Source organism: Miscanthus floridulus, chromosome 12 (genome assembly GCF_019320115.1).
Source record: "Miscanthus floridulus cultivar M001 chromosome 12, ASM1932011v1, whole genome shotgun sequence".
In the NCBI taxonomy this organism is placed as follows: Eukaryota; Viridiplantae; Streptophyta; class Magnoliopsida; order Poales; family Poaceae; genus Miscanthus; species Miscanthus floridulus.
In genome coordinates, this window is record NC_089591.1 from 70,130,628 (window position 1) to 70,142,103 (window position 11,476).

General features: G+C 47.8%; 2 protein-coding genes across 2 annotated transcripts; both read right to left on the reverse strand.

Moving 5' to 3' along the window:
* Positions 1 to 1,091: 1,091 nt before the first annotated feature.
* LOC136497299 (GPCR-type G protein COLD1) lies at positions 1,092 to 5,579 on the reverse strand. The gene is made up of 13 exons (XM_066493094.1): positions 5,093 to 5,579; positions 4,890 to 4,997; positions 4,629 to 4,749; positions 4,392 to 4,521; positions 4,026 to 4,104; positions 3,849 to 3,937; positions 2,880 to 2,972; positions 2,595 to 2,621; positions 2,409 to 2,495; positions 2,134 to 2,205; positions 1,855 to 1,985; positions 1,305 to 1,510; positions 1,092 to 1,229 (listed from the first exon to the last, which is right to left on the reverse strand). The coding sequence occupies exons 1-12, from the start codon at positions 5,406 to 5,408 to the stop codon at positions 1,357 to 1,359; spliced, it is 1,407 nt and encodes a 468-aa protein (XP_066349191.1). The 5' UTR covers positions 5,409 to 5,579; the 3' UTR covers positions 1,092 to 1,229; positions 1,305 to 1,356.
* Positions 5,580 to 7,114: 1,535 nt separating this feature from the next.
* On the reverse strand, positions 7,115 to 10,908 carry LOC136497296 (growth-regulating factor 3-like). The gene is made up of 5 exons (XM_066493093.1): positions 10,555 to 10,908; positions 10,236 to 10,438; positions 8,995 to 9,400; positions 7,448 to 7,870; positions 7,115 to 7,374 (listed from the first exon to the last, which is right to left on the reverse strand). Exons 1-5 carry the CDS (start codon positions 10,641 to 10,643, stop codon positions 7,371 to 7,373), a joined length of 1,125 nt encoding a protein of 374 aa, XP_066349190.1. The 5' UTR covers positions 10,644 to 10,908; the 3' UTR covers positions 7,115 to 7,370.
* Positions 10,909 to 11,476: the final 568 nt, after the last annotated feature.

Consider the following 11,476-nt stretch of genomic DNA (forward strand, 5'->3'; position numbering starts at 1 on the left):
TATTTTTCTCTCATAATAAAATAAGCATCAGACGACTTATTAACCGCAAAAACCATCAGCCGAACAGCTCAGCACATTAGGGTGTTGTTTCTTTCAGCGCAGGCAACGGCAACATGAATCGGAACTGAAAGCCAGCGCCAACCGTTCCATGCCAAGAGACCAAGAGTTAACATGACTCGTCTGGTTGGATGTGATGACGGGGCAGTGGAGTCTGATTTTGTCGCTGAGCCTTCCTGACTCCGGGAAGGGAGTGAATGGCGCTGGGAGAGGAGGGACAACAGTTTTATATCCATTCACGCTGCGACCTATTACTGGCTGATCCTTCCAAACGTCAAACCGCGCAATCCATTCCCACTGTGAAGCGGTGACGGGCTCAAATCGTCCAAACAAACAGCACCTAGGTACGAACCCAATTTTGCCGATCCATCTCTGGATCATTCGACAATCGCAATCAACTTTAGCATGAAAACCGACTAAAACATGGGGAAACATTCAAAAATGCAAAAGGAAACACATGGGGGAAACATACATAAGTGCAAAAGGAAACAAAAGCTTTCCAAGCAAACAGAACCAATGGTTAGATTACAAACAGGCCGGGCTCATACAGAGATCAATGACAGGAACACCACGCTATACACTTCATAACAGCACGAGGATTTATCATTAGGGAAAAAGGGGAGATTTCTGTGTGATGTTTCAATGTGGAAGCATGACCATGTAAGCACGGGATGAGTCCCCCAAGAAACATCATCATTATAGTGGATATTCTTACAGACTACAAAGTACCTACAAGGATTCAGGTAGTATATAGAAGTAGTCACATAAATAACAGATCCCTTTCAGAGTGGTCGCAAATGTTAAGATACACCAAACATATACCGTGCTAGGACACTAGTTTCAAGCTATTTTACAAAGTCATACTCCATTCCTAACATGGGCTTCCTCAATTGTCCTCGTCAAAATGTACTATCGTGCAGACTGCACTACAATGAATCCCATTACAGCATCACCAGACATGACTCAGATGGTCGCTGTGGCAGTGTGGGGTCAGCAGACAAGAAAACTTCCATATGGAGGAACTGTTTACCATGAACCAATGCCACCAAGAAACATTTTACAAAATAGAGACTTTGTTCAAGTTAACTGACGTGTTATGTTTTGTAACTGTGTATGGAGGTCTATGAAGAAACAGTGCCTTTGGAAACTGTGGTACAAAAGAATGGGTCGACCTGACAAAACAAGTGGGATAATATCAATAGAAGTTAGAACAGTCAATCCGTGCAGTTTAGAGGATAAGCACATACCTTGGATGAATAGTGGTTAAAAGACAACATGCACAGATGTGGGCAAGATGCATCAATCAATCGGATGCTTATCTGTTTGCCTGGTGGTGTATTGGGCAGAAATCAGAAGCAAGGACAGGAACGCACTAGCCACAAATATAGCATCAAACCAGCGGTGGTAGAAGTCAAATTGGATATCACCACCCAAAACATCAGTAATGATCACCCTGAGCACAAATGCAATAACAACCATATATTATATTGATGGAACCTGATCATGATTGAAAATTTCAAACCTTATGAAACATAAAAGACATCAAAAGAAGCATAACATCATTTCATTCAACAAGGTTGTTCACAAGGGACCCAGAAAGCCAGAACCCCTTTATTTGTGACATCAATTGTTAAATTGACATATTCACTGTTCTTTCTTTATTAAGTCATATAAACTATCACATTTTAAATATAGTCTCCTGCTTTTACTGGATTTTAAAAGGTAGTGCAGGATCATTACTGAAAATATATAGCGAAAATAAAGTTAAACTAAACAGCGTGTTCAGTTATGGAATACCTATATTCATTTGCCAGGCTTTTTCTTATAAGAAGAATGGAAGATATGAAGTACATGCCCATGATCTCTGATAGGAAAAGGATAACATTGGTTGTCGACCCACTCCCAACTCTAGAAACGGCGAAGAAGAACTGCACAGAAAATGAGACACGACAGCTCAAGTTTAGAGTTAGATTCTTAATAGTTAATACAAAAGAAATCAAGACCACAGATCAATGGAAGGCACCACAAACTCATATACATAAATAGACGTAGCATCCATGAATAAATAATACTCACCTTCATAACATTTGCCAAGAAACCTCGAACAGATATGACAACCAACATCCCAATGAACATCAAAGATATATACTGCAAGTACAAAGGTGAAGCAGGACAAAGGTCGGAATCTCAACGAATATACAACTAGAAGAGGACAGCGATGAAAAAACAAGACAACCTAATATTACATTTAAGAAGGCAACAAGTCATCCACATTCTATTTATGTAGTGTACACTACATAGAGGCAATTTTTAGATTCATTTTGCAATTATTTCAGCTATGATATACTTACCTGAGATAACAGTGCAACATCAATGCCAATGTCAAAATGTCTCAGGAAAATCGTTATTGTCTTTGTTACAGGATCAACAGAGCCTGACTGGGAGAAAGAAAATGTAGGGAAAATAATTAAAATGTTTGTGGATTTAAAAATATCAAGCAAATGCATTTAGATCCACAAAGGCTGAGAAGTTTGTACCTCCTTAAAGACTACACTCTGCAAGGACTGCAAAATTAAAAAAAGTAATATACATAAGGTTAAATCACAAGTGCGACATTTGAATCGAAGACTGAAAACAAAGTTCCATAAAAATAATCTTTGCAGCAACATGGTTAAGCTAGATAAAACTGTTCCAAAACAGAGTGATTAAACATATATTTGTAATTATGCCCATCAGGTTCAGCATTTTCTGTGTCTCATGGACTTATGGTACATGAAATGAGATGATTTGATGATGCACAATGTATCAATTTGGAGTAATACCTTGAGCATCTTATAAACACAATACACCGACAAAGCGTATCCAAGTAGATTCTGAAGATGCCCTCTCCACGTTCGAGAATACGCAGCAGCTATCTGCAAGGCAATTGCAGGAGAGCACAGAAACAGCTATTACTTAGCCTAAGAAAGATCCACTGCAAACAAACATGCCCAATGGTCACTACTGTTAAATGAACATGCAAGATGCAAAATTGCAAAGGACGGCGATGCTGGCCTCCCTGTACACTGAAGTAAAAGATTCTATAACAAAAAGTGATGTAATTTGGAGTGTGGGTGTGGGAGACAAAAAAAAAAGTAGTTAATATCACAAAAACAAAACTATTTGCGTCTAACCACAAATGAATTACAACTTCTAGGATAACTACACAGTACACAGAACTACAACTACTTGTGCAATCAGTTTCACAATCCTACAACATTTTACATTCATCCACATGGCAGACATTGGCATAGGTCCCCTACATGCAAAATGTTGTAGTTGCTTGAAACAGATGCCTCAGTTAGTTTTAGTTTTGAGAAACTGATACCTGAAGTTGTAGTTCCTTGATACTTATGTGCACATAGTTGTAGTTTTGTGAAATTAACTCAAAAGATAAAGTCCTGTGAAATTTGTGGGAAGTGAAGAGCTATGGAAAAACACACACTCATCTACAAGACTATATAGGGCAAAAAACAAGAAAAAAAAAACTGAGACAGTGAAGTCTTGTTAGAACATTTATGTTATTTTTCTAAGATTTTATGGCATAGGGTATGGACCACCAGCTATATCACTATCACCGAATACTTATATGGCGCAATATCAGTATCATATGAGGATTACAGCTACCAGATGATTTGTAAGATGCTAGGATGAACAACAAGGTTGAGAAAGTAGTGGGGTGTATCCAACTAACTAGTACAAAATATTATCACTGATAATTAGATATCATGCATGGCACACAAAAAAAATACCTTAGCCTGACGGAGTTCATATATCTCAAGGAACAACTGTTTGGAAAGCTCTTCCAGTGCCTGGACTTCTGCTTCTAAGTTTTTTATATCTTCAAGATAGAACTAGGAATTAATACTTATCACCAGCAAAGAAACATGTAAAGCAAACAAAAGCAGGAAACAAGGATACAAGTATACCCTGCTCAGTTTGATCTTCCTGCACAGATCTGACGACAGTTCCCACTATACGCTTCAGAAACGATCTGGCCTTTAGCTTCTGCAAGTAAATGTTCTTTATTCGCTCATGCTGTACATGGTATGCATCAAACAACAAAAGAATTGCCACTTGCAAGTTGCAACCCCAGTGTTGTAATTTATTCCATTTCGTGTTAGATGGAACAATCCATTACCCCTTCAATTCCAATACATGACCACATACCAAAACATGGCAATATCATGTAGTCAAATCTTTTGAGTTTTAATATTTTTCACCTAGTGCATATTTCCATGTAAAACCAATGTGCAGACTCTGAAACATAAGGCAGGGACTAGTAAAGTAAGTACCTCCTCTGATCCTTGAATCCTCTCCATCTCCATCTGGGACAAAATAATTTTCTTCTTCTTAGCAGTACATGTCTCCATGGATTGCATCAGCTGCCGTTCCAAGGTTTTGATGTCTGTTTCATCAATTTCCCTGCAAACCATGATAGTTATAAAATGACCAGTATAACAACGTAAAGATGTAGATCAAAGTTAGTCGTCAGAAGTGAAAATACAATATTGATGAGATCAGCTCCAAACCTGATGAAGAGTGACAGATAACTGTATGGCAGATTGACAGCACCAAAACCAGAAAGAACAGCCATGACACTCACTCCAATCACCCCAATCCTACTGACCAACTGCGGCATCGTAAAAAAACCTGCAAGATGAACATGAAGTCAACCACTATGACACAACTAGGTATGAATTGAGTTACAAACAATTGGCTAGCATACAAAAAGGAATAAGCCAGAGATCAATACTACTTAGTACAATCAATAGTTTGCAACGTCAACAAACCCTTCTCTGGTGAAGGCATGGGGAAGTGAATCCCCATGCGCCAGAACCCGTATAGGAAGACCAGCAGAAAGAGCGCCGCGACGAGCCACGACCGCTCCCTCCTCACCCCTGCAGTCAACAACCGATGAGCCGATCAGGACAGCCGCACACCGCACATAGGGAGAGACCAATGAAGCAATGGGAGATTGATTGGGGGCCGGAACCTGAGTTACGGAGCAGAAGATAGCAGTGGTAGTAGGGGAGCACGAAGACGAGGAGGAGGATGAGGCAGAAGAGGTCGAGGTGCCAGTTGAGGAAGCGCGCATGCTTGGAGAGGACGGGGAGGATCTCGAAGAGAACGAGCTCGAAGAGGTTGCAGGAGAAAGCGAAGACGAGGCCGAAGAGGATCTGCACCAGCACCCGCCGCTCCTCGTACTCCTTGTACAGCCGCCGGTTCAGGAACCACAGCCCCGCCCAGCCCAGCCCCACCAGCGACGAGCCGACGACGGCGCCCTCGTAAACCACTGTGCCCCACCCCATCCCTTTCTGTATTCCTCGCGCGCTGCTGCCACGCTGTGCTGAGCCGGCTGCCGCAACGGTGGTCGGCGACGGCGAGGAGAGTTTCGTCGGAGTCGGATCTCGTGGGAATTGGGGGAGGCGTCCGTAAGACTCTGCCGGTGGCGTCTCCCCTCCCCCACCGGGAACCCCTGCCGCGGTGATGCGCCGTTCATGGGCCGGGCCGGATTTTAAGCCTGATGGCTAATTGGTGGTACTGCAAGGCCTTTGCGTGCGTATGCCTTCTCTCCCCGTCTATACGGGCTTCGGCACTGATATATGGGCCGGACACATAAAACCTACTTTTCGTGGACCGTGCTAGGCTATTCTGTTGGAAGTTTGACTCAGTGTGGACCAGCCCAACAAGATGCAACCAGCATGCATGATGCCTCTTGTGGTCCTGCGGCCGTATTGCGTCGTTTCAGTGTTCTTTCTCCGAGGGTCAGTGGGCCAGCTGAGCCCGGGCCCGTTGATCTTCACGTGGACTAGTTGTCGTGGACACTCGCATGATCCAACGCCGGGACCAGCCGTCCGTACACCGGAGACCACCACTGCTCCATGCCGCGAGACGCAACGAGTTGACTTTTCTCCCTTGTCCCCAACGACCGCTACGACATCATTTCATCCCCCTCTCCCAGCCAGATCCAGACTACACAGCGCGCGATCGGCCGTCACACAAGGCAGCGGCTCGAAGCAATCTGGATGGATGGCTCATGGATAGATCGCACGCTCCATCAAACCGGGGGACCGTTCGTGCTTTCTAGTCATTAGTCACCACTCGCCACCAACCAAAAGTCCGACGACCTAACTCCGTCCAACACCGGGCATGCCACTGTCACCGACGTGCCCGCGCGCGATCCCGGCACGCCCGCACTAGCCGACGCCTACGCGTCCCCGCTAGCTTTAGCCGTCGGTCGTGCCGGGAGAGAGCGAGACCACACCGGCCGGCTCGCCCGAACTCTGGTTCGATCGGTCACATGCGTCGGCACCGTGTTTCCACGCTGATCCGCGATTCCCCCCAAAGGCGTCAGCGTCAAGGACGTACGGGACCCGGTAGAACACGTGACGCGAATCGCACCAGGCAAGTCCTCACCCGCCGTGCCATCGTAGTACAGTGGCACTGCCTTGTCCGGCGGGCCTCATCTCAACTGTGCTGCGTCTGCTCCCTGGATCAGCGAACTAGTGCGTGCGATGACCCACGTCCAGGGTTACAGCCTGTTCCGCCACCAACTATGGAAGCTTTGCGAGAGATCCAGCGCTACTGCGCTTTTTTCTTCTCCGAACACCCACGACTTCGACCTGACGGGTGCCCATGAGCTCGGCCTATGCATCATGTTCCCTTCCGCCTCAACACGTCAAAGCGATCATCAAAAAAGAAGCATGGCGGTGGAGTTTGCTCATAACCACAAGCAACAAGCAAAGGCAGGCTGGCAGCAGATTAAAAGTTGCCATGTCACGTTTGTTCGTGCAACTTAAGCTAAGCTCCGCTCGCTGCTCTTAGCGAGAGAGAGATGGCAAGTTTTGTTTCATGTTCCCTGATGATTTATTGGCTAGACCCAAAACTCATACTGACATACTGTCCACGGTAATGTGAAGTGCAGGGAACATCTTTGAGTTATTACTGATTCATGCAGCGATAAATCTCTCACATGCAGTGGAGCCAGAAAGGGACAGAGACACTGATCACGGAGTAGCAACTAGCAAGAAACAGATCTTTCAAATTGAAAAAGGTCAAATAAACAACCGTGCCACGCAGACCATCCACTTCATACAATTCCAAACGGGTAAAGAGTGTAACATGAAAGAAATAGCATTACATAAGCATATTGTTCGAAAATTTAGGAGCATGAAACTAGTAGTGAAGTATTTGTTGACGCCTCAAGATACGATGAGGCCAGCACCAAAGAGTCGTCAGCTCTGAGACGTTGGGATCCACATGGTACTTGTTCATCTGCAAGGCCGTGCTAGATTTAGAAGGTTTGCAGAACGAAAGGATCAAAACCTGAAAAAAGAACTGTGCTTACCTTGACGGTATTCCATTCGGCGATCTGGAGCTGGTGTTGGAGAAGTCAGAGGTCGCCATGGGAATGGAGATGGAGAGCTGGGTGGCCGAGAAGCCAAGGCTGTTGTCCTCAGCCAGCTCTGGCCACGAGTCCCTTGACTTGGGCCACTCGTCGAAGAAAGGGCGCAGCGTCTGGTTCTCCTGCTTGGCGGTCACAAAGTCGCTCCCGAAGAAAGAGAGAGGCTCCCTCTGGGTCTTCGGCAGTGAGGCAATGGTGCTCTCATCCAGACCGCTCAGCGTGCCGAACACAGGGTAGCTTGTGGCTTGAAATGTGGTGGTTTGGGATGGCAACAGGCGCCATGAGTTGTCCATGGATGTATCCATGCCGCCGGGCAAGAGCTGGCTGTGCTCATCCGACAGAGATTTCACCCCATATGCAGAGTACCTGGATTTCAGATGCCACAAGGAAATGTCAGCAAAAGTAAGCACGTCCGTCTGGAGATCAACATGATCCACCAGCAAATGGACAAACTCTTGTTGGTCACACGACACAAACCATGTTTACTGAAACAGTTGTAGTATTATTGATTGTGCTATTGTGTAGCAGGAATTCTCTGAAAAGCATGCAGCCATTCATGACAAAAGACAGAGAAACAACAGTGGGAAGACCAATCATGTAAGCAAACACAAAGATCATGTGCCCTGCAGGTAACCCTACAATGAGTCAATGACAGCTTGGGTAAAGCGGTGTAAATTTGCAAAGTGCCGAGGGGTGCACAAAAGCTTCGGCGTGGGCGTGCAAAAGGAGATGGCCAAAGGATACTATCAATCTATCAAGCTACTAGCCTTTTCAGATTTATTAGGTTCCAGGCACATGGATGAGACGTTTCCGGGCAGAAAAGAAAAAAACACGCCAGTTTTCTGTGAGCAGTTCTGCCGTTATTTCCAGTCCGACAACGAACATGCAGCGCAAGGAGAAAAACAGCAGCAGTCCGCAGGAGAATAATAAATGGGTACGACAGAGCAGGAACATAAGAGAGATGCAGGCACTAGTTCTGAACATAGAGCCCAGATGTGTTTCATCATCACGATGTAGTGAAGGATGGAACACCCTGCTCTGCGTACCAGAAAGCGTCATCTTCTCAGGATGAAATCAGGTCCCAGAAAGCATGACCAGATCAAAGGGAGCAGAGGGCTAAGCAGAAATCACTGAGTATTTTTTTTTTCTGTGGCAGTCCCCGAGTGTAGAGGCAGAGATTTTTTCAGTTCTTGGCTATACTTGTCCGATGACAGATCTCAGCTAATGACTGGGGCAGATAATAAAAAGTGCTTCTGGTGCCGCACTACTGATCCACGCTGCTGTCTAGTGTCTGTAGTACTGAATGCAAAGCAAAAAAACAATCTAGCACAATGATGAAACAGTGCATCACACAACAGATTAGCAGGCATTCATCATCCAACGGGTGCCATGACCCATCTGACACCGATCAGAGAGCTAACTAACACCATATACTAGTACTAAACAGTGGAATATGTGACAGAGGTTGCAGAAAACATAATGAAACTCACCTGAGATCTTTGCTCCCTCCACCAGCAGCAGTCGCGTAAGCAGCGGCACTGTCCATGTGCAGCTGAGAGGTGGGCCCCATGCCGAACGTGCCACCACCACCACCTACTACCCCGCCGCCGCCGTTGCCGGCGAGGACCGACGGGTACAGCGAGTGGTTCTGGAAGCCAGCAGCGGGCGCGGGCTGGTGGTGCTGCTGCTGCTGCTGCTGCAGGGGGGCGTGCGGCGGGGGCACGAGCTGCGCTTCCACAGGCTTTCTTGAACGGTTGCGGCCGCGGTGCATGTGGCGCTCGCAGTACTTGGAGTCCGGGGCGGCCTCCTTGGAGCACCGCCACTTCTTGCCGTCCGTACGCCGGCACCGCCCGGGCTCCGGGTCCACCTTCTTGCCGAAGTAGGTCCCATACCCAACTGCAAGGAAACCACACACGCAAGAGCCAGTGAGTCAATGGCTATGGCTGGCACGATGCGCATACATGTGTACGTGCGTACGAACACGTTTTGTGTCGGTGCGTATTTGGAGGCCGAGGAGCAATACCGGAATGGGCACTTTTCCAATCAGACGAAAGAACCAAAAATGAAACGCGTGCCATCTTTGCTCCTCCAATCAGACCAAAGAATCAAATATGAAACGCGTCCTTCCAATCTTCCGCACAAGTTAAATCACACAAGAAGTAGATCTACCAACTACCGAGTCATTTTTTTTACGTTGTATTTACGAGCAAGAAAGCAGATGGAAGGGAAATGGTTGGAACTGTGTTTTGGGGGTCCATTAGGTGCAGTGCAGATGGCTAAACCGCAGCAGCAGTGGGAGCGTGGTTAGGCTCCCAACAACCAGACAGGAATAATCCCCAAGAATAGGGACCAATCATCAATAAACTAACCACCGCTTTTGGCCGGAGCCAAGCCTAGCATCTTATCTAATCACATGGAACCAATAAAAAAAACTCCATTAGAACATGAGGCTAAGCTATGGTCGAGAGCAAATCTTCAGCTCCTCCGGCCGGATTAAAAAAACGCTACTCCTAGCCTTTTGGAAATGGAACCGGATCCAGGACGAGATTAAAAAATGACCGGAGACGATTAACAAACGGACGGGGAGGACACCTGAATCCCTCGATCCGAATAAACAACCAGATCACTGCATGGACGACGACGACGACGACGCCGTGGTTGAGCAAATGCAAAAGCGTTAAGCGTGCGAGGGAAGGGATGTAATGGGAAGGCGGCGCGGGGCCGTGCTTACGGGCGGGTTGGTGGTAGACGAAGCCTCGGCGTAGGGGGACGAGGAGGTCCGGCGGGACGGGCACGCCGGCGACGAGGTACTTGTATATGAGCGCCTGGTGCTCCAGCTCCTCGTACTGCGCCGCCGTGAAGAGAGCCGGCCTCGCCACCCACCTGCCGCTCATCGTGTGCTGCTGCTGGTGCTGCGCGGCGTCCTCCCCCACCCTGCAAAGCAAAGCTCGCCGCATTAGATACCTGGAGGAGTCTGCGCGCATCCGGGTGGCATAGAGCACGCGAAGAAGAGGGGCTTTTGCCAGACGGGAGAAGAGGAGATGGCTTACGCGGAGAGAGGGGCGGCGCGGCAGAAGGGGAGGAGGGAGGAGGGGCGGTGATCGGCTGCCGGAGACAGGGAGGCAAAGGGCATCGCCATGTATGCTTCTCTCTCTCTCTCTCCGCTCTGCCGCTGCTTCCGGCCTCTCTTTTAATGTGCTGTGCTTTTGCCTTTTACCTGGCTGGCTCTGTCTCTTTCCCCCTGTCTCGCTCGCTCTGTGCTGTGCCTGTGCCTGAGCCTGTGCCTGTGCCTACGCCGAGCAGGGCGGCTGCTGTGCGTGGCTGTGTGCTACCACTCGCTACCTGATGAGGGGGAGCGGGGCGAGGCGAGGTGAGGAACGGACGGACGACGGACGGGGGCAAAGGGCAAATGGCCTGGGCCTGGCTGGGCTCGCCTTATAGGCGACCGCAGCCGCGTTGCGCAGGGCAGGGCGGTCCGGCGGTGGGATGAGGCCGACACGGGAGGGTTCCAGCTAAGGGACAAGCACCTGCCTGCAGCCCCTGTACTACTGCGTCTCCCTTCCCACCCTCTCTCATCAGCGATATTTCACGGGCCCTCCCTCTCTCCACATGCACACCCCCAGCTCGGCTTGGCTATGTTCGCGGTCGTTTTGGGTTGCGGGCTACAGGCTAGTACCGCCTACTCCCTCGGTCTAAAAAAAAACACAATTATAGCTTTAAATTTGGACACGATAGATATATAGGTTCAAAGCTATAATTGTATTTTTTTTTTAGATGGAGGGAGTAGTTCCGTTCGCTTTGCCGATAAGAAAGACTGGAAATACTGTTGGCTGATTTGCCGTGGGAGAAAAACACTGTATCATTCTCTCTTCGGTTTTGTTGTGCGCAAGGGGAGCGAGAGAGAGGGTGGGGGCGCGGCACGGGCACGTGGCTCACTACCGGAATCCTCAAATTTGCCGAGTATTTTTATGT

Excerpts from the sequence above, each read along its gene's own strand:
- LOC136497299 (XM_066493094.1), bottom strand. The coding sequence starts at position 5,408 with ATGGGGTGGGGCACAGTGGTTTACGAGGGCGCCGTCGTCGGCTCGTCG. Across the intron at positions 2,973-3,848 it reads ATGAACTCCGTCAGGCTAAG|ATAGCTGCTGCGTATTCTCG; the intron begins GTATTTTTTTTG and ends ATTGCCTTGCAG. Across the intron at positions 2,206-2,408 it reads ATGTTGCACTGTTATCTCAG|TATATATCTTTGATGTTCAT; the intron begins GTAAGTATATCA and ends TTGTACTTGCAG.
- LOC136497296 (XM_066493093.1), bottom strand. The coding sequence starts at position 10,643 with ATGGCGATGCCCTTTGCCTCCCTGTCTCCGGCAGCCGATCACCGCCCC. Across the intron at positions 9,401-10,235 it reads CGTCTACCACCAACCCGCCC|TTGGGTATGGGACCTACTTC; the intron begins GTAAGCACGGCC and ends GTTTCCTTGCAG. Across the intron at positions 7,871-8,994 it reads GGAGGGAGCAAAGATCTCAG|GTACTCTGCATATGGGGTGA; the intron begins GTGAGTTTCATT and ends TCTGAAATCCAG.